Genomic DNA, 25,689 nt, shown 5'->3' with positions numbered 1-25,689 from the left:
ATCTCTTTATCAACCAGTCTATATTAGCAGCAGACACAGTACAGTGCGGTAGTTCACGGCTGTGGCTACCTCTGTGTCGGCACTCGGCAGGCAGTCCGTCCATCCATAATTGTATTATATACCACCTAACCGTGGTTTTTTTTTTCTTTCTTTATACCGTCATCATAGTCATACTAGTTGTTACGAGTATACTACTATCTCTTTATCAACCAGTGTACAGTGCGGTAGTTCACGGCTGTGGCTACCTCTGTGTCGGAACTCGGCAGGCAGTCCGTCCATCCATAATTGTATTATAATATATACCACCTAACCGTGGTTTTTTTTTCGTTCTTTATACCGTCGTCATACTAGTTGTTACGAGTATACTACTATCTCTTTATCAACCAGTGTACAGTGCGGTAGTTCACGGCTGTGGCTACCTCTGTGTCGGAACTCGGCAGGCAGTCCGTCCATCCATAATTGTATTATAATATATACCACCTAACCGTGGTTTTTTTTTCGTTCTTTATACCGTCGTCATACTAGTTGTTACGAGTATACTACTATCTCTTTATCAACCAGTGTACAGTGCGGTAGTTCACGGCTGTGGCTACCTCTGTGTCGGCACTCGGCAGGCAGTCCGTCCAACCATAATTGTATTATATACCACCTAACCGTGGTTTTTTTTTCATTCTTTATACCGTCGTCATACTAGTTGTTACGAGTATACTACTATCTCTTTATCAACCAGTGTACAGTGCGGTAGTTCACGGCTGTGGCTACCTCTGTGTCGGCACTCGGCAGGCAGTCCGTCCATCCATAATTGTATTATAATATATACCACCTAACCGTGTTTTTTTTTTCATTCTTTATACCGTCGTCATACTAGTTGTTACGAGTATACTACTATCTCTTTATCAACCAGTGTACAGTGCGGTAGTTCACGGCTGTGGCTACCTCTGTGTCGGCACTCGGCAGGCAGTCCGTCCAACCATAATTGTATTATATACCACCTAACCGTGGTTTTTTTTTCATTCTTTATACCGTCGTCATACTAGTTGTTACGAGTATACTACTATCTCTTTATCAACCAGTGTACAGTGCGGTAGTTCACGGCTGTGGCTACCTCTGTGTCGGAACTCGGCAGGCAGTCCGTCCATCCATAATTGTATTATAATATATACCACCTAACCGTGGTTTTTTTTTCGTTCTTTATACCGTCGTCATACTAGTTGTTACAAGTATACTACTATCTCTTTATAAACCAGTGTACAGTGCGGTAGTTCACGGCTGTGGCTACCTCTGTGTCGGAACTCGGCAGGCAGTCCGTCCATCCATAATTGTATTATAATATATACCACCTAACCGTGGTTTTTTTTTCGTTCTTTATACCGTCGTCATACTAGTTGTTACGAGTATACTACTATCTCTTTATCAACCAGTGTACAGTGCGGTAGTTCACGGCTGTGGCTACCTCTGTGTCGGCACTCGGCAGGCAGTCCGTCCAACCATAATTGTATTATATACCACCTAACCGTGGTTTTTTTTTCATTCTTTATACCGTCGTCATACTAGTTGTTACGAGTATACTACTATCTCTTTATCAACCAGTGTACAGTGCGGTAGTTCACGGCTGTGGCTACCTCTGTGTCGGCACTCGGCAGGCAGTCCGTCCAACCATAATTGTATTATATACCACCTAACCGTGGTTTTTTTTTCATTCTTTATACCGTCGTCATACTAGTTGTTACGAGTATACTACTATCTCTTTATCAACCAGTGTACAGTGCGGTAGTTCACGGCTGTGGCTACCTCTGTGTCGGAACTCGGCAGGCAGTCCGTCCATCCATAATTGTATTATAATATATACCACCTAACCGTGGTTTTTTTTTCGTTCTTTATACCGTCGTCATACTAGTTGTTACGAGTATACTACTATCTCTTTATCAACCAGTGTACAGTGCGGTAGTTCACGGCTGTGGCTACCTCTGTGTCGGCACTCGGCAGGCAGTCCGTCCAACCATAATTGTATTATATACCACCTAACCGTGGTTTTTTTTTCATTCTTTATACCGTCGTCATACTAGTTGTTACGAGTATACTACTATCTCTTTATCAACCAGTGTACAGTGCGGTAGTTCACGGCTGTGGCTACCTCTGTGTCGGCACTCGGCAGGCAGTCCGTCCATCCATAATTGTATTATAATATATACCACCTAACCGTGGTTTTTTTTTCATTCTTTATACCGTCGTCATACTAGTTGTTACGAGTATACTACTATCTCTTTATCAACCAGTGTACAGTGCGGTAGTTCACGGCTGTGGCTACCTCTGTGTCGGCACTCGGCAGGCAGTCCGTCCAACCATAATTGTATTATATACCACCTAACCGTGGTTTTTTTTTCATTCTTTATACCGTCGTCATACTAGTTGTTACGAGTATACTACTATCTCTTTATCAACCAGTGTACAGTGCGGTAGTTCACGGCTGTGGCTACCTCTGTGTCGGCACTCGGCAGGCAGTCCGTCCAACCATAATTGTATTATATACCACCTAACCGTGGTTTTTTTTTCATTCTTTATACCGTCGTCATACTAGTTGTTACGAGTATACTACTATCTCTTTATCAACCAGTGTACAGTGCGGTAGTTCACGGCTGTGGCTACCTCTGTGTCGGCACTCGGCAGGCAGTCCGTCCAACCATAATTGTATTATATACCACCTAACCGTGGTTTTTTTTTCATTCTTTATACCGTCGTCATACTAGTTGTTACGAGTATACTACTATCTCTTTATCAACCAGTGTACAGTGCGGTAGTTCACGGCTGTGGCTACCTCTGTGTCGGCACTCGGCAGGCAGTCCGTCCATCCATAATTGTATTATAATATATACCACCTAACCGTGGTTTTTTTTTCATTCTTTATACCGTCGTCATACTAGTTGTTACGAGTATACTACTATCTCTTTATCAACCAGTGTACAGTGCGGTAGTTCACGGCTGTGGCTACCTCTGTGTCGGCACTCGGCAGGCAGTCCGTCCAACCATAATTGTATTATATTCCACCTAACCGTGGTTTTTTTTTCATTCTTTATACCGTCGTCATACTAGTTGTTACGAGTATACTACTATCTCTTTATCAACCAGTGTACAGTGCGGTAGTTCACGGCTGTGGCTACCTCTGTGTCGGCACTCGGCAGGCAGTCCGTCCAACCATAATTGTATTATATACCACCTAACCGTGGTTTTTTTTTCATTCTTTATACCGTCGTCATACTAGTTGTTACGAGTATACTACTATCTCTTTATCAACCAGTGTACAGTGCGGTAGTTCACGGCTGTGGCTACCTCTGTGTCGGCACTCGGCAGGCAGTCCGTCCAACCATAATTGTATTATATACCACCTAACCGTGGTTTTTTTTTCATTCTTTATACCGTCGTCATACTAGTTGTTACGAGTATACTACTATCTCTTTATCAACCAGTGTACAGTGCGGTAGTTCACGGCTGTGGCTACCTCTGTGTCGGCACTCGGCAGGCAGTCCGTCCATCCATAATTGTATTATAATATATACCACCTAACCGTGGTTTTTTTTTCATTCTTTATACCGTCGTCATACTAGTTGTTACGAGTATACTACTATCTCTTTATCAACCAGTGTACAGTGCGGTAGTTCACGGCTGTGGCTACCTCTGTGTCGGAACTCGGCAGGCAGTCCGTCCATCCATAATTGTATTATAATATATACCACCTAACCGTGGTTTTTTTTCGTTCTTTATACCGTCGTCATACTAGTTGTTACGAGTATACTACTATCTCTTTATCAACCAGTGTACAGTGCGGTAGTTCACGGCTGTGGCTACCTCTGTGTCGGCACTCGGCAGGCAGTCCGTCCAACCATAATTGTATTATATACCACCTAACCGTGGTTTTTTTTTCATTCTTTATACCGTCGTCATACTAGTTGTTACGAGTATACTACTATCTCTTTATCAACCAGTGTACAGTGCGGTAGTTCACGGCTGTGGCTACCTCTGTGTCGGCACTCGGCAGGCAGTCCGTCCATCCATAATTGTATTATAATATATACCACCTAACCGTGGTTTTTTTTTCATTCTTTATACCGTCGTCATACTAGTTGTTACGAGTATACTACTATCTCTTTATCAACCAGTGTACAGTGCGGTAGTTCACGGCTGTGGCTACCTCTGTGTCGGCACTCGGCAGGCAGTCCGTCCAACCATAATTGTATTATATACCACCTAACCGTGGTTTTTTTTTCATTCTTTATACCGTCGTCATACTAGTTGTTACGAGTATACTACTATCTCTTTATCAACCAGTGTACAGTGCGGTAGTTCACGGCTGTGGCTACCTCTGTGTCGGCACTCGGCAGGCAGTCCGTCCAACCATAATTGTATTATATACCACCTAACCGTGGTTTTTTTTTCATTCTTTATACCGTCGTCATACTAGTTGTTACGAGTATACTACTATCTCTTTATCAACCAGTGTACAGTGCGGTAGTTCACGGCTGTGGCTACCTCTGTGTCGGCACTCGGCAGGCAGTCCGTCCATCCATAATTGTATTATAATATATACCACCTAACCGTGGTTTTTTTTTCATTCTTTATACCGTCGTCATACTAGTTGTTACGAGTATACTACTATCTCTTTATCAACCAGTGTACAGTGCGGTAGTTCACGGCTGTGGCTACCTCTGTGTCGGCACTCGGCAGGCAGTCCGTCCAACCATAATTGTATTATAATATATACCACCTAACCGTGGTTTTTTTTTCATTCTTTATACCGTCGTCATACTTGTTGTTACGAGTATACTACTATCTCTTTATCAACCAGTGTACAGTGCGGTAGTTCACGGCTGTGGCTACCTCTGTGTCGGCACTCGGCAGGCAGTCCGTCCAACCATAATTGTATTATATACCACCTAACCGTGGTTTTTTTTTCATTCTTTATACCGTCGTCATACTAGTTGTTACGAGTATACTACTATCTCTTTATCAACCAGTGTACAGTGCGGTAGTTCACGGCTGTGGCTACCTCTGTGTCGGCACTCGGCAGGCAGTCCGTCCAACCATAATTGTATTATATACCACCTAACCGTGGTTTTTTTTTCATTCTTTATACCGTCGTCATACTAGTTGTTACGAGTATACTACTATCTCTTTATCAACCAGTGTACAGTGCGGTAGTTCACGGCTGTGGCTACCTCTGTGTCGGCACTCGGCAGGCAGTCCGTCCATCCATAATTGTATTATAATATATACCACCTAACCGTGGTTTTTTTTTCATTCTTTATACCGTCGTCATACTAGTTGTTACGAGTATACTACTATCTCTTTATCAACCAGTGTACAGTGCGGTAGTTCACGGCTGTGGCTACCTCTGTGTCGGCACTCGGCAGGCAGTCCGTCCAACCATAATTGTATTATATACCACCTAACCGTGGTTTTTTTTTCATTCTTTATACCGTCGTCATACTAGTTGTTACGAGTATACTACTATCTCTTTATCAACCAGTGTACAGTGCGGTAGTTCACGGCTGTGGCTACCTCTGTGTCGGCACTCGGCAGGCAGTCCGTCCAACCATAATTGTATTATATACCACCTAACCGTGGTTTTTTTTTCATTCTTTATACCGTCGTCATACTAGTTGTTACGAGTATACTACTATCTCTTTATCAACCAGTGTACAGTGCGGTAGTTCACGGCTGTGGCTACCTCTGTGTCGGCACTCGGCAGGCAGTCCGTCGAACCATAATTGTATTATATACCACCTAACCGTGGTTTTTTTTTCATTCTTTATACCGTCGTCATACTAGTTGTTACGAGTATACTACTATCTCTTTATCAACCAGTGTACAGTGCGGTAGTTCACGGCTGTGGCTACCTCTGTGTCGGCACTCGGCAGGCAGTCCGTCCATCCATAATTGTATTATATACCACCTAACCGTGGTTTTTTTATACCACCTAACCGTGGCAGTCCGTCCATAATTGTATACTAGTATCCAATCCATCCATCTCCATTGTTTACCTGAGGTGCCTTTTAGTTCTGCCTATAAAATATGGAGAACAAAAAAGTTGAGGTTCCAAAATTAGGGAAAGATCAAGATCCACCTCGTGCTGAAGCTGCTGCCACTAGTCATGGCCGAGACGATGAAATGCCAGCAACGTCGTCTGCCAAGGCCGATGCCCAATGTCATAGTACAGAGCATGTCAAATCCAAAACACCAAATATCAGAAATAAAAGGACTCCAAAACCTAAAATAAAATTGTCGGAGGAGAAGCGTAAACTTGCCAATATGCCATTTACCACACGGAGTGGCAAGGAACGGCTGAGGCCCTGGCCTATGTTCATGGCTAGTGGTTCAGCTTCACATGAGGATGGAAGCACTCAGCCTCTCGCTAGAAAAATGAAACGACTCAAGCTGGCAAAAGCACAGCAAAGAACTGTGCGTTCTTCGAAATCCCAAATCCACAAGGAGAGTCCAATTGTGTCGGTTGCGATGCCTGACCTTCCCAACACTGGACGTGAAGAGCATGCGCCTTCCACCATTTGCACGCCCCCTGCAAGTGCTGGAAGGAGCACCCGCAGTCCAGTTCCTGATAGTGAGATTGAAGATGTCAGTGTTGAAGTCCACCAGGATGAGGAGGATATGGGTGTTGCTGGCGCTGGGGAGGAAATTGACCAGGAGGATTCTGATGGTGAGGTGGTTTGTTTAAGTCAGGCACCCGGGGAGACACCTGTTGTCCGTGGGAGGAATATGGCCGTTGACATGCCAGGTGAAAATACCAAAAAAATCAGCTCTTCGGTGTGGAGGTATTTCACCAGAAATGCGGACAACAGGTGTCAAGCCGTGTGTTCCCTTTGTCAAGCTGTAATAAGTAGGGGTAAGGACGTTAACCACCTCGGAACATCCTCCCTTATACGTCACCTGCAGCGCATTCATAATAAGTCAGTGACAAGTTCAAAAACTTTGGGTGACAGCGGAAGCACTCCACTGACCAGTAAATCCCTTCCTCTTGTAACCAAGCTCACGCAAACCACCCCACCAACTCCCTCAGTGTCAATTTCCTCCTTCCCCAGGAATGCCAATAGTCCTGCAGGCCATGTCACTGGCAATTCTGACGAGTCCTCTCCTGCCTGGGATTCCTCCGATGCATCCTTGCGTGTAACGCCTACTGCTGCTGGCGCTGCTGTTGTTGCTGCTGGGAGTCGATGGTCATCCCAGAGGGGAAGTCGTAAGACCACTTTTACTACTTCCACCAAGCAATTGACTGTCCAACAGTCATTTGCGAGGAAGATTAAATATCACAGCAGTCATCCTACTGCAAAGCGGATAACTGAGGCCTTGACATCCTGGGTGGTGAGAAACGTGGTTCCGGTATCCATCATTACTGCAGAGCCAACTAGAGACTTGTTGGAGGTACTGTGTCCCCGGTACCAAATACCATCTAGGTTCCATTTCTCTAGGGTTGCGATACCGAAAATGTACACAGACCTCAGAAAAAGAGTCACCAGTGTCCTAAAAAATGCAGCTGTACCCAATGTCCACTTAACCACGGACATGTGGACAAGTGGAGCAGGGCAGGGTCAGGACTATATGACTGTGACAGCCCACTGGGTAGATGTATGGACTCCCGCCGCAAGAACAGCAGCGGCGGCACCAGTAGCAGCATCTCGCAAACGCCAACTCGTTCCTAGGCAGGCTACGCTTTGTATCACCGGTTTCCAGAATACGCACACAGCTGAAAACCTCTTACGGCAACTGAGGAAGATCATCGCGGAATGGCTTACCCCAATTGGACTCTCCTGTGGATTTGTGGCATCGGACAACGCCAGCAATATTGTGCGTGCATTACATCTGGGCAAATTCCAGCACGTCCCATGTTTTGCACATACCTTGAATTTGGTGGTGCAGAATTTTTTAAAAAACGACAGGGGCGTGCAAGAGATGCTGGCGGTGGCCAGAAAAATTGCGGGACACTTTCGGCGTACAGGCAGCACGTACAGAAGACTGGAGCACCACCAAAAACTACTGAACCTGCCCTGCCATCATCTGAAGCAGGAGGTGGTAACGAGGTGGAATTCAACCCTCTATATGCTTCAGAGGTTGGAGGAGCAGCAAAAGGCCATTCAAGCCTATACAACTGACCACGATATAGGAGGTGGAATGCACCTGTCTCAAGCGCAGTGGAGAATGATTTCAACGTTGTGCAAGGTTCTGCAACCTTTTGAACTTGCCACACGTGAAGTCAGTTCAGACACTGCCAGCCTGAGTCAGGTCATTCCCCTCATCAGGCTTTTGCAGAAGAAGCTGGAGACATTGAAGGAGGAGCTAAGACAGAGCGATTCCGCTAGGCATGTGGGACTTGTGGATGGAGCCCTTAATTCGCTTAACAAGGATTCACGGGTGGTCAATCTGTTGAAATCAGAGCACTACATTTTGGCCACCGTGCTCGATCCTAGATTTAAAACCTACCTTGGATCTCTCTTTCCGGCGCACACAAGTCTGCTGGGTTTCAAAGACCTGCTGGTGAGAAAATTGTCAAGTCAAGCGGAACGCGACCTGTCAACATCTCCTCCTTCACATTCTCCCGCAACTGGGGGTGCGAGGAAAAGGCTCAGAATTCCGAGCCCACCCGCTGGCGGTGATGCAGGGCAGTCTGGAGCGACTGCTGATGCTGACATCTGGTCCGGACTGAAGGACCTGACAACCATTACGGACATGTCGTCTACTGTCACTGCATATGATTCTCTCACCATTGATAGAATGGTGGAGGATTATATGAGTGACCGCATCCAAGTAGGCACGTCACACAGTCCGTACTTATACTGGCAGGAAAAAGAGGCAATTTGGAGGCCCTTGCACAAACTGGCTTTATTCTACCTAAGTTGTCCTCCCACAAGTGTGTACTCCGAAAGAGTGTTTAGTGCCGCCGCTCACCTTGTCAGCAATCGGCGTACGAGGTTACATCCAGAAAACTCCTAGATGGGCCCGGTGTTTGTGTCGGCCACTAGGGTCGCTTATCTTTCTCACACAGTCAGCTACCTCATTGCGCCTCTTTTTTTCTTTGCGTCATGTGCTGTTTGGGGAGGGTTTTTTGGAAGGGCCATCCTGCGTGACACTGCAGTGCCACTCCTAGATGGGCCCGGTGTTTGTGTCGGCCACTAGGGTCGCTTATCTTTCTCACACAGTCAGCTACCTCATTGCGCCTCTTTTTTTCTTTGCGTCATGTGCTGTTTGGGGAGGGTTTTTTGGAAGGGACATCCTGCGTGACACTGCAGTGCCACTCCTAGATGGGCCCGGTGTTTGTGTCGGCCACTAGGGTCGCTTATCTTTCTCACACAGTCAGCTACCTCATTGCGCCTCTTTTTTTCTTTGCGTCATGTGCTGTTTGGGGAGGGTTTTTTGGAAGGGCCATCCTGCGTGACACTGCAGTGCCACTCCTAGATGGGCCCGGTGTTTGTGTCGGCCACTAGGGTCGCTTATCTTTCTCACACAGTCAGCTACCTCATTGCGCCTCTTTTTTTCTTTGCGTCATGTGCTGTTTGGGGAGGGTTTTTTGGAAGGGACATCCTGCGTGACACTGCAGTGCCACTCCTAGATGGGCCCGGTGTTTGTGTCGGCCACTAGGGTCGCTAATCTTACTCACACAGCTACCTCATTGCGCCTCTTTTTTTCTTTGCGTCATGTGCTGTTTGGGGAGGGTTTTTTGGAAGGGACATCCTGCGTGACACTGCAGTGCCACTCCTAGATGGGCACGGTGTTTGTGTCGGCCACTAGGGTCGCTTATCTTACTCACACAGCGACCTCGGTGCAAATTTTAGGACTAAAAATAATATTGTGAGGTCGCTTATCTTTCTCACACAGTCAGCTACCTCATTGCGCCTCTTTTTTTCTTTGCGTCATGTGCTGTTTGGGGAGGGTTTTTTGGAAGGGACATCCTGCGTGACACTGCAGTGCCACTCCTAGATGGGCCCGGTGTTTGTGTCGGCCACTAGGGTCGCTAATCTTACTCACACAGCTACCTCATTGCGCCTCTTTTTTTCTTTGCGTCATGTGCTGTTTGGGGAGGGTTTTTTGGAAGGGACATCCTGCGTGACACTGCAGTGCCACTCCTAGATGGGCACGGTGTTTGTGTCGGCCACTAGGGTCGCTTATCTTACTCACACAGCGACCTCGGTGCAAATTTTAGGACTAAAAATAATATTGTGAGGTCGCTTATCTTTCTCACACAGTCAGCTACCTCATTGCGCCTCTTTTTTTCTTTGCGTCATGTGCTGTTTGGGGAGGGTTTTTTGGAAGGGACATCCTGCGTGACACTGCAGTGCCACTCCTAGATGGGCCCGGTGTTTGTGTCGGCCACTAGGGTCGCTTATCTTACTCACACAGCTACCTCATTGCGCCTCTTTTTTTCTTTGCGTCATGTGCTGTTTGGGGAGGGTTTTTTGGAAGGGACATCCTGCGTGACACTGCAGTGCCACTCCTAGATGGGCACGGTGTTTGTGTCGGCCACTAGGGTCGCTTATCTTACTCACACAGCGACCTCGGTGCAAATTTTAGGACTAAAAATAATATTGTGAGGTGTGATGTGTTCAGAATAGGCTGAAAATGAGTGTAAATTATGTTTTTTGAGGTTAATAATACTTTGGGATCAAAATGACCCCCAAATTCTATGATTTAAGCTGTTTTTTAGTGTTTTTTGAAAAAAATACCCGAATCCAAAACACACCCGAATCCGACAAAAAAAATTCGGTGAGGTTTTGCCAAAACGCGGTCGAACCCAAAACACGGCCGCGGAACCGAACCCAAAACCAAAACACAAAACCCGAAAAGTTTCAGGCGCTCATCACTAATAAAAACCCTCCAAAGACTTCCTAGCACACTGAGCTCTGACTAGCTTCCTCATACCCACTTGGGCTGGATACACAGGCCGCAGCCTGTCCTAACTGCAAAAGTCTTCCAGACTGACTCTCCACTGCAGCCCTTAGGTGTCCTCACATCTGCCTTTTCTTCCCTGTGTGGATAAGGTCCTCCTGCCTAACACAGATTCAATGTGTCACTAATTAATTTACCTTCATAGGGGTATATTTACTAAGCTCCCGATTTTGACCGATTTGGTGTTTTTTCTTCAAAGTGTCATCTCGGGAATTTACTAAAGCAAAATCTCGGCAGTGATGAGCGCATTCGTATTTTTTTGGAAGTCAAAGAAAAAAAATACGAATTAATACACCATCAGTCAAATGCGCCTGTTATTTTATAAAACTCCTGACAAAGAGGGTCCCTTCAGCCAATCAGGGAGCATCACGTCGTGGCACTCTCCTGATTGGCTGTGCGCTCCTGAGCTGTCAGTCAAGCTGCGCACGGCAGAGATACAAGGTAGCGCATAGGCGCTCCATTGTATCCAATGGTGCGAACTTTGCGGTCAGCGGTTGAGGTTACTCGCGGTCAACCGCTGACCGCAAAGTTCCCACCATTGGATACAATGGATCGCCTATGCGCTACCTTGTATCTTTTCCGTGCGCAGCCTGACTGACAGCTCAGGAGCGCACAGCCAATCAGGAGAGTGCCACGACGTGGCGCTCCCTGATTGGCTGAATGGACCCTCTTTGACAGGAGTCACGGGGGGTCCTGGCAGTCGGGGAAAGGGGTCCCATGTGTAAACATGGGACCCCTTTCAGTGCGTGGTTCAGGTTTTTCGGTTTGTTTTTTTGCCAAGTACGTGGATTACAAGTAGAAGAGGACAGAAGCTACACTGGATTGTGTGAGTATAATTTTATTCACAGGTACCCCGTGGATTCTACATGGAGAAGTGGACCGAGCCTCGTGTGAACATAGGTAATTATGTGTGTATGTAGGTGTGCATGTATGTAATAAAGTTTTACTGTCATGGTCTGTGTGTTCTGTTTTTTGTTGGGTATTTTTTTTGTAGTAGTACTACAGGTACCAGCGGGCCCGTTTTTCCACCGCATGCTGGTACTTGTGGTTCTCCAAGTACCAGCTTGCGGGGGAGGCTTGCTGGGACTTGTAGTACTGCTACAAAAAACAATATTCTTATTTTTACACTTGGCTATCAGCCCCCAATCCGCTGCCCTTGGATGGGGGGACAGCCTCGGGCTTCACCCCTGGCCCTTGGGTGGCTGGAGGGGGGGACCCCATGATTTAAGGGGTCCCCACTCCTCCAGGGTACCCCGGCCAGGGGTGACTAGTAAGTGATTTAATGCCAGGGCCGCAGGGACCGGTATAAAAGTGTCCCCCGGCTGTGGCATTATCTCTCTGACTAGTGGAGCCCGGTGCTGGTGTTAAAAATATGTGGGACCCCTACGCTTTTTGTCCTCCGTATTTTTGGCACCAGGACCAGGCGCAGAGCCCGGTGCTGGTTGTTCAAATATGGGGGAACCCCTGTCAATTATTTCCCCATATTTTTACAACCAGGACTGGCTCAAAGAGCCCGAGGCTGGTTTTGCTTAGGAGGGGGGACCCCACGCAAATTTTTTCTTGATTTTTAACACTTTATTTTTTTTTAAGGTGCGCAATGTTGCCCTGCATGAATCTCATGCATATGTCGGAATGGATCCGACAAGGGCGATTCAATTAACAGACAAATCAAACTGTCGGATTTGAGCCAAATCCAACTGTTGGATTTGGCCGTTCCCGGTGACTACTCCGTGCTGCTGATGACAGCACTGACAGCACTCAGCTGCTGTCCCGTCCTCCTCCCAGCTCGTCCTCATCATCGCTGCCGGGAGAGAGGAGCCTGGCCAGGGAGATGCCCATTGGAGGTAGTGCACTGCAGCCTGCCACTTACTACCCCGTCATATGTCCTCAATCTGACTTTAAATAAAGTTGGACTGAGATTGTCAGAAAGGGGGCCAAAATCTGTCAGATTTGGACCATTTTCTGACAGAAGCATGCGGATCAGCGGCTATTCATCTCCGCCATCACCTTGGTGAATATTCTTGGAACCGTGGAGAGCCCGAACGGTAATGTCTGGAATTGGTAGTAGCAATCCTGAACTGCAAACCTCAGGTATGCTTGATGTGGCGGGTAAATGGGGACATGCAAGTAAGCATCCTTGATGTCCACTGACACCAGAAATTCCTTTTCTTCCAAGCTGAAAATCACTGCTCTCAAGGATTCCATCTTGAATTTGAATCTTTTTAAATAAAGATTCAGAGATTTTAGTTTTAAAATCGGCCTGACCGAGCCATCCGGCTTCGGTACTACAAACAGGCTTGAAAAAAAGCTTTGATTCCTTTGCTCGGCAGGAACCAAGGCAATTACTTTGTCAATTTGTGTATGCATTCAGGACATTTGCGCTGTCCTGAGCAGAAACTGTTAAGGCTGATTTGAAAAATCGGCATGGGGAAGATCTTGAAATTCCAATTTGTAACCTTGGGATATTATCTGTAAAATCCAAGGATCCAGGTCTGAGCGAAGCCAGACCTGGCTGAAAAATAGTAGATGTGCCCCCACCCGATCGCACTACCACAGAGGAGCCCCAGCGTCATGCTGTGGCTTTTGCAGAAGTAGTTGCTGACTTCTGCTCTTGGGAGCCTGAGGGTTTTCTACCTTTACCTCTCCCTTTTCCTGTGAAAAAAGGGGCACTTTTAGCCTTTTTGTACTTGTTGGGCCGAAAGGACTGCATAATATGAGAATGATATACTTTTTTAGCCGGTGTAGTTGCCAACGGCAGAAATTCTGACTTGCCAGATGTAGTAGTTGATATCATGGCATCTAATTTTTCTCCAAATAGGGTCTCACCATTGTATGGGAGTGCCTCAATATTTCTTTTGGATTCTGCGGCATCATTCCATTGGCGTATCCAGAGTGCCCTGCGGGCTAAAACCACCATAGCAAAGGCATGTGAGCCCAGTAAGCCTATGTCCTTCATAGCTTCAACCAAATAACCTGCAGAATCTTTGATATGACCTAGAATTTGCAGCATGTCATCTTTATCGACCGTGTCAATATTAACAATCAAGTTATCTGCCAACTTTTTGACTGCATTACCTACCCACGCAGAAGCAATTGAGGGCCTGAGCAACGTACCCGTAGCAACATAGATGGACTTTAAAGTAGTGATGAGCGGATTCGGTTTTACTCGGTTTTACTCGGTTTTACTCGGTTCTCAAAACGGCATCTTATTGGCTCACGGATGTCACGTGTTTTGGATAGCCAATAAGATGCCGTTTTGAGAACCGAGTAAAACCGAGTAAAACCGAACCTCGCTCATCACTACTTTAAAGTCATCTCTAATTTGCGGTCAGCAGGTTCTTTTAATGAAGCTGACCCTGGGGCAGGTAAAATGATTTTCTTTGCCAACCTAGAAACTGAGGTGTCTATCATTGGGGGTGACTCCTATCCTCTTCTGGGAAAGGGTACGCTACCCACAACCTTTTAGGGAAAGCAAATTTCTTTTCCGGGTTAGCCCAGGTATCCTCAAAAAATGTATTTAAGTCCTTAGACGGAGGAAAAGTCACCACCTGTTTTTTATTTAATTTAAAATAATCTTTTTCCTCAGGTGGAGGTGTTGTGTCAGGAAATTACAACACCTCTTTTATGGCGACTATCATAGATTGAATGCTCTTAGCCAGTTTGGGATCTACCCCCCTGAAATCCCCAGTGTCGACTTCAGTGTCGGAATCTGTGTCAGTGTCCCTTCGTATAATTTGGGCCAGGGACCTTTTCTGGGAACTGGAGGGGTCCCGAGTGGATGATGTGGAACAATCAGCAAATAGAGCATCTTCCACAGACTGTCTCCAATGCTTTGTCTGTTCCTCAGACTCAGATAATTTCTTTGCTAGTTTAGCCATATTACTCTGCAGCTTTCTCACCCACACAGGCCCAGAACACTCTTGTGCCTCTAACATGGGTTCCTCTGGGGTAGAGCTTTCTCCAGACATGTTACATGCGTGTATAGTCACACCACTCACACACACACACACACACACACACACACACACACACACACACAGGAGCTAATGGGGACAGACCTACACTAATGTCTGTCAGAGGGACCCAGAGGGAATTGCCAGCCCACACCACGCGCCCTATATGTATTACATATAATGAATATACATATATACCAAAACAGCGCTTTTTATCCAATGTGAAGCCCGCAGACTTCAATAAATTATGTGCTCCCCACCCCTTCTATAACACCCTAGTACTTGTATCAGCGATGTTTGAGGAGAAGCAGCCTGCAGAATCAGCGCTCCGGCATCACATAAGGTGAAAGATGTCCCTAACGCAAGGGAAAATACTTATCTTAGTTGTATGTATGTAAACGCTAGAAGCATTACTGGTAAGAAGGGCGAACTAGAAATACTTGCAGCAAGCAAACAGTATGATATTATAGGCATTACTGAAACTTGGTGGGATGAATCTCATGAATGGACAGTCAATCTAGAGGGCTATACACTGTTTAGGAGAGACAGACTAAATAAAAAGGGTGGAGGGGTGTGTCTTTACGTAAAGCCGTTTTTAAAACCTGATATACGGGAAGATATTCAGGAGGGGACTGTAGACACTGTCGAGACATTATGGGTAGAAATTGCATGCGGGGAAAAGGGAATAAAAAAGTTAGTAATGGGTGTATGCTGTAGGCCACCTGGTATCAACATATCTGATGAGGAATTGTTACTAAAGCAAATTGAAAGAGCAGCAGGAGTAGGAGACATAGTAGTGATGGGAGATTTTAACTATCCAGAGATAAACTGGAAAAACGATTCATGTGATACTGCTAGGGGCAATATGTTTTTAAACACACTTAATGATAACTACTTAGTTCAACTAATTGAGGAACCAACTAGGTACAATGCAATCTTAGACCTGGTATTAACAAACAATGGGGATTTGGTATCAGGTATTATAGTAGGGGAACCCATAGGAAACAGCGACCACAATATGGTCACATTCAATATCATTTTTCATAAACAGCCCTATACTGGCTCAACTAGGACTCTAAACTTTAGCAAAGTGAATTTTGAAAAGATGAGGGTATTTTTCAGGGATATTGAATGGGAGGGTTTGTTTTTAGGAAAAAATACTACGGAGAAATGGGAGGTACTAAAATTCCTGCTAGCTAAAAATACACTCAAATTTATTCCTACGAGCAGCAAAAAAAAGGAATAAAAATCATAAACCGATGTGGCTTAACAAAAATATAAAGGAATTTACGGTCAAGAAAAGGCGAGCATTTAAAAAATACAAATCTGACGGGGAAGCAGAGTCATTTCAGCACTATAAGGAATGTAACAAAATATGCAAAAAAGGAAATAAGAGCGGTTAAAGTAGAAACTGAAAAACTAGTAGCAAAGGAAAGCAAAGCGAATCCCAAAAAATTCTTTAAATACATTAATAGCAAGAGATTAAAGAAGGAGAGTATAGGCCCTTTAAAAGACAAGTTGGGAGTCTTAAGCAAAAATTATAATGACATAGCGGACACACTAAATTAGTTTTTTTCAACAGTATTTACTAGAGAGGTCCCAATTCAGGGACTAACACATAATCTCAATAATGAGAATATCCCACTAATAGGTACTTATTTAAGCGAGGACGTAGTCTGTGACCGATTAAAACATTTAAAGATTAATAAGTCACCAGGTCCCGATGGTATTCACCCAAGGGTTCTAATGGAGCTTCACTCTGAACTTGCAAAACCGCTATTTTTGATCTTTAAGGATTCAGTAATATCAGGTATGGTTCCCAAAGACTGGCGTATAGCGGAAGTAGTGCCTATATTCAAAAAGGGAAGTAAAGCTGAACCAGGTAATTATAGACCAGTTAGTCTTACATCTATAGTGGGGAAAGTATTGGAAGGTATTCTAAGAGATAGTATTCAGAAGTTCCTTGAAGTCAATAAGGTCATTAAAAGGAATCAACATGGGTTTATGAAGGACAGATCCTGTCAAACCAACTTACTTGGCTTTTATGAAACAGTAAGCGCAAACCTAGATCAGGGAAAAGAGGTGGATGCAATCTTTTTAGATTTTGCCAAAGCATTCGACACTGTACCACACATGAGACTTATCTACAAGCTACAAGAAACAGGGCTAGGAAGCACAATATGCACTGGGGTCAAAAACTGGTTAGATAACAGGGAACAGCGCATTGTGGTTAATAAATCTTTTTCAAATTGGACTGAAGTGCTAAGTGGTGTGCCACAAAGCTCAGTATTAGGACCGCTATTGTTCAATATTTTCATTAACGACCTAACAGAGGGTCTAGAGAGCATAGTGTCAATTTTTGCAGATGATACCAAATTGTGTAAAGTTATAAATGCAGAGGGGCATGCTGAGTCGCATCAGAACGACTTAGTTAAATTAGAAGATTGGGCAGCGAAATGGAGAATGCGCTTCAATACAGACAAGTGTAAGGTAATGCACTGTGGTAACAAGAACAAAAATAACACCTACCTACTAAATGGGGTAAAATTAGGGGATTCTGTACTGGAAAAGGACTTAGGTGTCCTCATAGATAGCAAACTAAGCAGTAGTACCCAAAGTAGGACTGCAGCAAAGAAGGCTAATAAGATATTAGCATGCATAAAATGGGGAATTGATGCTAGTGACGAGAGTATTATACTCCCGTTATATAAATCACTTGTGAGGCCACACCTTGAATACTTTGTACAATTTTGGGCACCTTACTACAAAAAGGATATCCTGGAGCTAGAAAAGGTTCAGAGATGGGCGACCAAACTAATTAAGGGTATGGAGACGCTGGAATACGAGGAAAGGCTTGCAAGACTAGGCATGTTTACACTTGAAAAGAGGAGATTAAGATCAACACTTACAAATATATAAGGGGACAATATACAGATCTTGCGCAGGACCTGTTTTTGGTTAGATCAACACAGAGAACTCGTGGACACTCGCACAGGTTAGAGGAGAGGAGATTCCGCACAATACGGCGTAAAGGCTTTTTTACGGTAAGGACGATATGTATTTGTAATGGCCGACTCAGTCAACACCTTTAAGAATGGGTTAGATAAATTCCTAATGGGTAAGGATATCCAGGGTTATGGGGCATAGTTACGCACTATGGTTATTCTAAAAAAGAGGGGTAAAACATAACGGCAGTCATCAACTTCAGTCAAAATTTTATTCAAAATAATCGTGCATAGGAGACCACAAAAAGGTTGAACTCGATGGACAATTGTCTTTTTTCAACCTTAGATACTATGTTACTATGTTACTATGTTACTATCTCTGTGAGGAGAAAATGGTGCCAATTGAGTGTTACAAGCAATTCTGAGGTGAAGCCCCGCCCCCTGTAATGGTGCGGTTCAGCCACAGTAATATCTATACTGGCGGGGGTAGTGTACATCAGCGGCTCACATGTATGTACATTTTGCCAGTGAGAGTAAGGATTTATCATGCCCCTCAGAGCGCGCCCGCCCCTGCGTGCTCTGCACCCTGTGCTGAGAGAAATGTTGCTGCGCAGCGTCCCGCGCTGCGCTGGTACCTTTATGCCGCCATGATGACCGGAGGGCCCCTCTCTGCAGGTCTCCGGTAAATACTCACCAGCCTTCTGGATCTGTTAGGGGGTGACGGCAGTGCTGTGGGAGTGAGCAGCAGCCAGGCAAGGGCTGTGTTCAGTACCCTTCAGGAGCTAATGGTGTCCTGTCAGCGGAAACAGAGCCATTAAACTAACTGAGAATTTGGTTCCTACTTCCCCCCTAAGTCCCACGAAGCAGGAAAGCTGTTGCCAGCAGCTTCCCTGTAAAATAAAAAACCTAACAAAGTCTTTTCCAGCAGAACTCTGTAGAGCTCCACTGGTGTGCATCCAGTCTCCCAGGCACGTTTTCTAAACTGAGGTCTGGAGGAGGGGCATAGAGGGAGGAGCCAGTTGACACTGTTAAAAAGTCTTAAAGTGCAGAAGGCTCCTGTGGAACCATCTATACCCCATGGTACTAAAATTGACCACAGCATCCTCACCAGCCTTCTCACTTCTGGCTCTGTTAGGGGGTGACGGCAGTGCTGTGGGAGTGAGCAGCAGCTAGGCAAGGGCTGTGTTCAGTACCCTTCAGGAGCTAATGGTGTCCTGTCAGCGGAAGCAGAGCCATTAAACTAACTGAGAAGTTGGTTCCTACTTCCCCCCTAAGTCCCACGAAGCAGGAAAGCTGTTGCCAGCAGCTTCCCTGTAAAATAAAAAACCTAACAAAGTCTTTTCCAGCAGAACTCTGTAGAGCTCCACTGGTGTGCATCCAGTCTCCCAGGCACGTTTTCTAAACTGAGGTCTGGAGGAGGGGCATAGAGGGAGGAGCCAGTTGACACTGTTAAAAAGTCTTAAAGTGCAGAAGGCTCCTGTGGAACCATCTATACCCCATGGTACTAAAATTGACCCCAGCATCCTCTAGGACATAAGAGAAATTAATGTATACAAAAATACTTCTGTATCAATAAATAAAGCAATACATCCAGGAATTTTTAATAAGGGTATAATACACTTACATGTGGTACTCGGTGCATCTATAGAACCAAATGGTGAAAAACATATAAATATTTCATTTACAATGATTAAGCAAAACATTATTGACTCTATCTTAATTTTACCATAGCAGAATAGGCATGTTGTATAACCTATAATTTCCCAAAAATAAGAGATGAACTGCAAGTGCTTAATAAGGATTTCTGATAGATAAATAAATTAAAACAGTGCTTTACTGGCAGCATAAATGAAACAAAATCAACAAACAGCCTAGCCCCCATTCAGTGCACTAAATCACATATTTGGTCCCTTATTATACTTGGCCAGCTCATCTGCAAACAAAGTCTCTCACAAAGGGATTAAATTAAAGTTGGATCCATTCCGACATGCATTTGTCGGAACGGATCCGACAAGGGCTATTCAATGAACAGAAAAATCCAACTGTCGGATTTGAGCAAAATCCGACTGTTGGATTTGGCCGTTCCCGGTGTCCTCTCCATGCTGCTGCTGACAGCACTGACAGCACTCAGCTGCTGTCCCGTCCTTCTCCCAGCTCGTCTGCACTGCTGATGACAGCACTGACAGTACTCAGCTGCTGTCCCGTCCTCCTCCCAGCTCATCCTCATCATCACTGCTGGGAGAGAGGAGCCTGGCCAGGGGTATGCCCATTGGAGGTAATGCACTGCAGCCCGCCGCCCTACTCCACCATTAGATGTCCTCAATCTGACTTTTATTAAAGTTGGACTGAAATTGTCAGAAAGAGGGCCGAAATCTGTCAGATTTGGACCATTTTCTGACAGAAGCACGCGGATCGGTGGCTATTCTGCTGATCCACATACTTTCCAACAAGTCCGATTTGCCTACTTCTCAGAAAACTGAGGGGAGAATTGAATAGGTCGGAAACCCTTCTGACCTGAAAAAGTCGAAACCTGCCATCTTTTCGACAAGATGACAGGATTCGACTCCAATTGAATATACCCCAAAGTCTCAAAGTCTTGCCTGCTTTTTGCAGGTGTATCACTGGCAACAGCCTGGTTTGACATGGTAAACACAAATAGTCACATGCACTCTTAGTTTTTTTATTCTCTCTGCCTTCTCAAGGTATGAACTCCAGCTTCCTAGTTTACAAACATTCAAGGATCACTGGCCTGGCTTCTTCTCAGGAACATAACCTCAGTCACTCAGTTTGGTGGTCTTCCCTGTCTCCAACAGGTTTAGACACATGCCTTCTGACCCCCAATAGCTTTCTAGAACACTGAGCTTTGACTGGCTTCCCCATCCCGACTTGGGCGGAATACACAGGCCACAGCCTGTCCTGACTGCAACAGTCATCCAGACTGACTCTCCTCTGCAGCCCTTAGTTGTGCTTATATCTGTCTTTTCTTCCCTGTGTGGACAGAGCCCTCCTACCTAACACAGATTCTATGTGTCACTACTTAATTTACATTTATACTGCCATGAAAGATACAGTAAATAGATAGATAGATAGATAGATAGATAGATAGATAGATAGATAGATAGATAGATAAAGAAAGATAGATAGAATATTCTAAGTATTAACAGATCCATTGCCAGTTGAAACTAATAGTAATTAGTACAACAACCATTTCAGATACATTTTGAATGGAAAATTTTGTTATATTTTATAAGAGGTCGGATCTACTGTGTGTATATTAAGGATTTCCTTTTAATCAACATATAGAAAACAATTGGCATGGGAAACATTTAGAATTCTTGATCCCATTGTCACATCTTCCCATTTAACTGACAGTTTAAACTAGATTTCTAGAAAAAAAATGTAAATACATTTTAAAGTGTGGTATATGTTGCCAGTAGTAGTTGGCCATGCTGTGAAGTCAGAATAGAAAATATAAAAAATGTTGTTATCTTTGTTGGATTTAAAAATAATAGTATACATTAGCATAAGTTTTAATCTGAATTTATGGAATAACCAACATTTTGCATTCTCTTAATGTATGAAAAAATGCAAATAAATGCTCTGAATGAATACATTTTAAGATAAGATTTGCAATCATAGTGCTAGAAGTGAAGCATTTACAGTACTGCTAAATTATAAATAAAGAATAATTTTAAGAAAAAATAGGATTTTAATAACCTACCAGTAAATCCTTTTCTCGTAGTCCGCAGAGGATGCTGGGGTCCATTTTAATACCATGGGGTATAGACGGTTCCGCAGGAGCCTTCGGCACTTTAAGACTTTTTAACAGTGTGAACTGGCTCCTCAATCTATGCCCCTCCTCCAGACCCCAGTATATGAACTGTGCCCGAGGAGACGTACATATTCGAGAGAAGATTTACTAATAAACATGTGGCGAGATTCACACCAGCTCACACCATATACAAAAAACATGTCGGCTAACATGGCCTTTAACATAACTCATGTCAACCAGCATGTATAACGTAACAACAACAGCTGTCAACTTCTAAACACAAGTGTGTAACATTTTTTAAACGTAATCAGCAGGAAAATGGAGCACTGGGCGCGGGCGCCCAGCATCCTCTATGGACTACGAGAAAAGGATTTACTGGTAGGTTATTAAAATCCTATTTTCTCTTACGTCCTAGAGGATGCTGGGGTCCATTTTAGTTCCATGGGGATATACCAAAGCTCCCAGTACGGGCGGGAAAGTGCTAATGTTCCTGCAGAACTTACTGACCAAATTTTAGGTCATCAGCAGCCAAGGTGTCAAACTTATAAAACTGACCAAGTAGCAGCTCAGCAGATTTGCAATGCCGAGACACCCTGGGCAGCCGCCCAGGACGGACCCACTTTCCTTGTAGAGTGGGCTTTCACAAAAGTCGCTAACGGCAATCCGGCCGTGGAATGAGAGTGTTGAATGGTACCCCTGATCCAGCGCGCAATAGTCTGCTTAGAAGCAGGACCCCCAATCTTGTTGGGGTCATAGAGGACAACTAAAGATTCTGTTTTCCTTATCCAAGCCAATCTTGCAACATAAGTCCTCAACGCTTTGACGACATCCAAGGACTTTGGGACGGCTGAGGTGTCAGGAGCTACTGGCACCACTACTGGTTGGTTGGTTGATATGAAAAGAAGACACAACCTTCGGAAGAAAGTGCTGACGTGTTCTCAGTTCAGCCCTATCTTCATGAAATATTAAGTAAGGACTCTTGTGTGACAGAGCTCCTAACTCAGACACTCGTCTTCCTGAGGCCAAGGCCAACAGCATGACCACTTTCCAAGTGAGGAACTTCAGCTCTATGTCTTGTAGAGGCTCAAACCAGTCCGATTTAAGAAACTGCAACACCACATTAAGATCCCATGGCGCCGCAGGAGGCACAAAGGGAGGTTGGATGCGCAGAACCCCTTTCACAAAGGTCTTAACCTCAGGAAGAGAAGCCAATTGTTTCTAAAAGAAAACTGACAAGGCCCAAATCTGAACCTTGATAGATCCTAATCTCAATCCAGCATCCACAGCTGCCTGTAGAAATAGGAGAAGTCATCCTAATTGAAACTCCACCGCAGGAGACTTCTTGGATTCACACCAAGATACATATTTTCTCCAAATACGATGGTAATGTTTGGACGTTACCCCTTTCCTGGCCAGAATAAGTGTGGGAATGACTTCATTGGGAATACCCTTACGGGCTAGGATCTGGCGCTCAACAGCCATGCTGTCAAACGCAGCCGCAGTAAGTCCTGATAAACTAACAGCCCCTGCTGAAGCAGGTCCTCATGAAGAGGAAGAGGCCGAGGATCTTCGAGTAATAACTCTTGAAGATCTGGATACCAAGCCCTCCTTGGCCAATCTGAAGCAGTGAGTATTGCTAGAACTCTTGTTCTTCTGATGATCTTGAGAACTTTTGGAATAAGTGGAAATGGAGGAAACAGATACACCGACTGAAACACCCACTGGGTCACCAGTGCATCTATCGCTATTGCTTGTGGGTCTCTGGACCTGGAACAATATTTCTGAAGCTTCTTGTTGAGGTGTGATGCCATCATATCTACTTGAGGAACGCCCCAACGACTTTTCACCTCCGCAAAGACTTCTGGGTGGAGACCCCTTTCTCCTGGATGGAGATTGTGTCTGCTGAGGAAGTCTGCTTCCCAGTTGTCCACTCCCAGAATGAAAATTGCAGACAGAGCTTTTACATGTCTTTCTGCCCAGAGAAGTATCTCTGTCACCTCTGCCATTGCCGTTCTGCTTTTTGTTCTGCCTTAACCGTTTATGTAAGCTACTGCCATTACATTGTCTGACTGAATCTGTATGGGACGACCTTGAAGAAGGTGTACAACCTGATGAAGACTGTTGTACACAGCTCTCAAATCCAGAATGTTTATGTGAAGTCGAGTTTCTTGACTTGACCACCTTCCTTGAAGGCTTTCGCCTTGCGTGACTGCTCCCCATCCTTGGAGACTTGCATCCGTGGTCCCCAGGATCCAGGTCTGAATCCCGAACCTGCGTCCCTTCAAGGAGGTGAGACATTTGTAGCCACCACAGGAGCGAAATTCTGGCTTTTGCTGACAAGATTATCTGTTGATGCATGTGGAGTAGGTCCCACTGGAAGACCCTGGCATGGAATCGGCCATATTGTAGCGCCTCGTAAGCCGCTACCATTTTCCCCAACAGGCGAATGCACTGATGAATTGATATGGTACTTGATCCCTAAAGTTGTTTGACCATGCTCTGGATCTCCTGAGCCTTTTCCATTGGTAGAAATACTTTCTGTACCTCAGTGTCCAGTATTATTCCCAAAAATGATAACCTCATCGTCGGTTCCAACTGAGATTTTGGAAAGTTGATGATCCAACCGTGCTGTTGAAGTACCATCAGGGATAACACTATGGTCTGGATTAGCTTGTTCCTGGATCTCGCTTTTATGAGGAGATTGTCCAAGTATGGAATTATGTTGACTCTTTGTTTGCGAAGGAGAACCATCATCTCCGCCATCACCTTGGTGAATATTCTTGAAACCGTGGAGAGCCCGAACGATAATGTCTGGAATTGGTAGTAGCAATCCTGAACTGCAAACCTCAGGTATGCTTGATGTGGCGGGTAAATGGGGACATGCAAGTAAGCATCCTTGATGTCCACTGACACCAGAAATTCCTTTTCTTCCAAGCTGAAAATCACCGATCTCAAGGATTCCATCTTGAATTTGAATCTTTATAAATAAATATTCAGAGATTTTAGGTTCAAAAATCGGCCTGACCGAGCCATCCGGCCTCGGTACTACAAACAGGCTTGAAAAAAGCCTTGATTCCTTTGCTCGGCAGGAACCAAGGCAATTACTTTGTCTTGACATAATTTGTGTATTGCATTCAGGACATTTGCGCTGTCCTGAGCAGAAACTGGTAAAGCTGATTTGAAAAATCGGCATGGGGAAGATCTTGAAATTCCAACTTGTAACCTTGGGATATTATCTGTAAAATCCAAGGATCCAGGTCTGAGCAAAGCCAGACCTGGCTGAAAAATTGTAGATGTGTCCCCACCCGATCGCACTCCCACAGAGGAGCCCCAGCGTCATGCTGTGGCTTTTGCAGAAGTAGTTGCTGACTTCTGCTCTTGGGAGCCTGAGGGTGTTGTAGGTTTTCTACCTTTACCTCTCCCTTTTCCTGTGAAAAAGGGGTACTTTTAGCCTTTTTGTACTTGTTGGGCCGAAAGGACTGCATAGTATGAGAATTATATACTTTTTTAGCCGGTATAGTTGCCAACGGCAGAAATGCTGACTTGCCAGATGTAGTAGTTGATATCATGGCATCTAATTTTTCTCCAAAGAGGGCCTCACCATTGTATGGGAGCGCCTCAATATTTCTTTTGGTTTCTGCGGCAGCATTCCATTGGCGTATCCAGAGTGCCCTGTGGGCTAAAACCGCCATAGCAAAGGCACGTGAGCCCAGTAAGCCTATGTCCTTCATAGCTTCAACGAAATAACCTGCAGAATCTTTGATATGACCTAGAATTTGCAGCATGTCATCTTTATCGACCGTGTCAATATTAACAATCAAGTTATCTGCCAACTTTTCGACTGCGTTACCTACCCACGCAGAAGCAATTGAGGGCCTGAGCAACGTACCCATAGTAACATAGATGGACGTTAAAGTCGTCTCTAAATTGTGGTCAGCAGGTTCTTTTAATGAAGCTGACCCTGGGGCAGATAAAATTATTTTCTTTGCAAACCTAGAAACTGAGGTGTCTATCATTGGGGGTGACTCTTACTTATGCCTATCCTCTTCTGGGAAAGGGTATGCTACCCGCAACC

At 44.9% G+C, this 25,689-nt stretch overlaps 1 protein-coding gene across 14 annotated transcripts in view; it reads right to left on the bottom strand.

Moving 5' to 3' along the window:
- Positions 1-25,689, bottom strand: part of LOC135056544 (deleted in malignant brain tumors 1 protein-like) — a 244,276-nt gene that overhangs the window by 82,877 nt on the left and 135,710 nt on the right. For 6 of the 14 annotated variants that reach the window (XM_063961862.1, XM_063961863.1, XM_063961867.1 and 3 more), the window contains one exon: positions 19,467-19,484. The exons of the other annotated variants lie outside the window; for them this stretch is intronic. In XM_063961862.1, the coding sequence (XP_063817932.1) occupies positions 19,467-19,484 (18 nt within the window). The remainder of the gene's footprint in view (positions 1-19,466; positions 19,485-25,689) is intronic. 14 annotated transcript variants of the gene reach the window in all.

This window comes from Pseudophryne corroboree, chromosome 3, assembly GCF_028390025.1.
Source record: "Pseudophryne corroboree isolate aPseCor3 chromosome 3, aPseCor3.hap2, whole genome shotgun sequence".
NCBI classification, from domain to species: domain Eukaryota; kingdom Metazoa; phylum Chordata; class Amphibia; order Anura; family Myobatrachidae; genus Pseudophryne; species Pseudophryne corroboree.
Note: the sequence above shows the minus strand (reverse complement) of the source record. Positions and strands in the feature narration are given on the sequence as shown.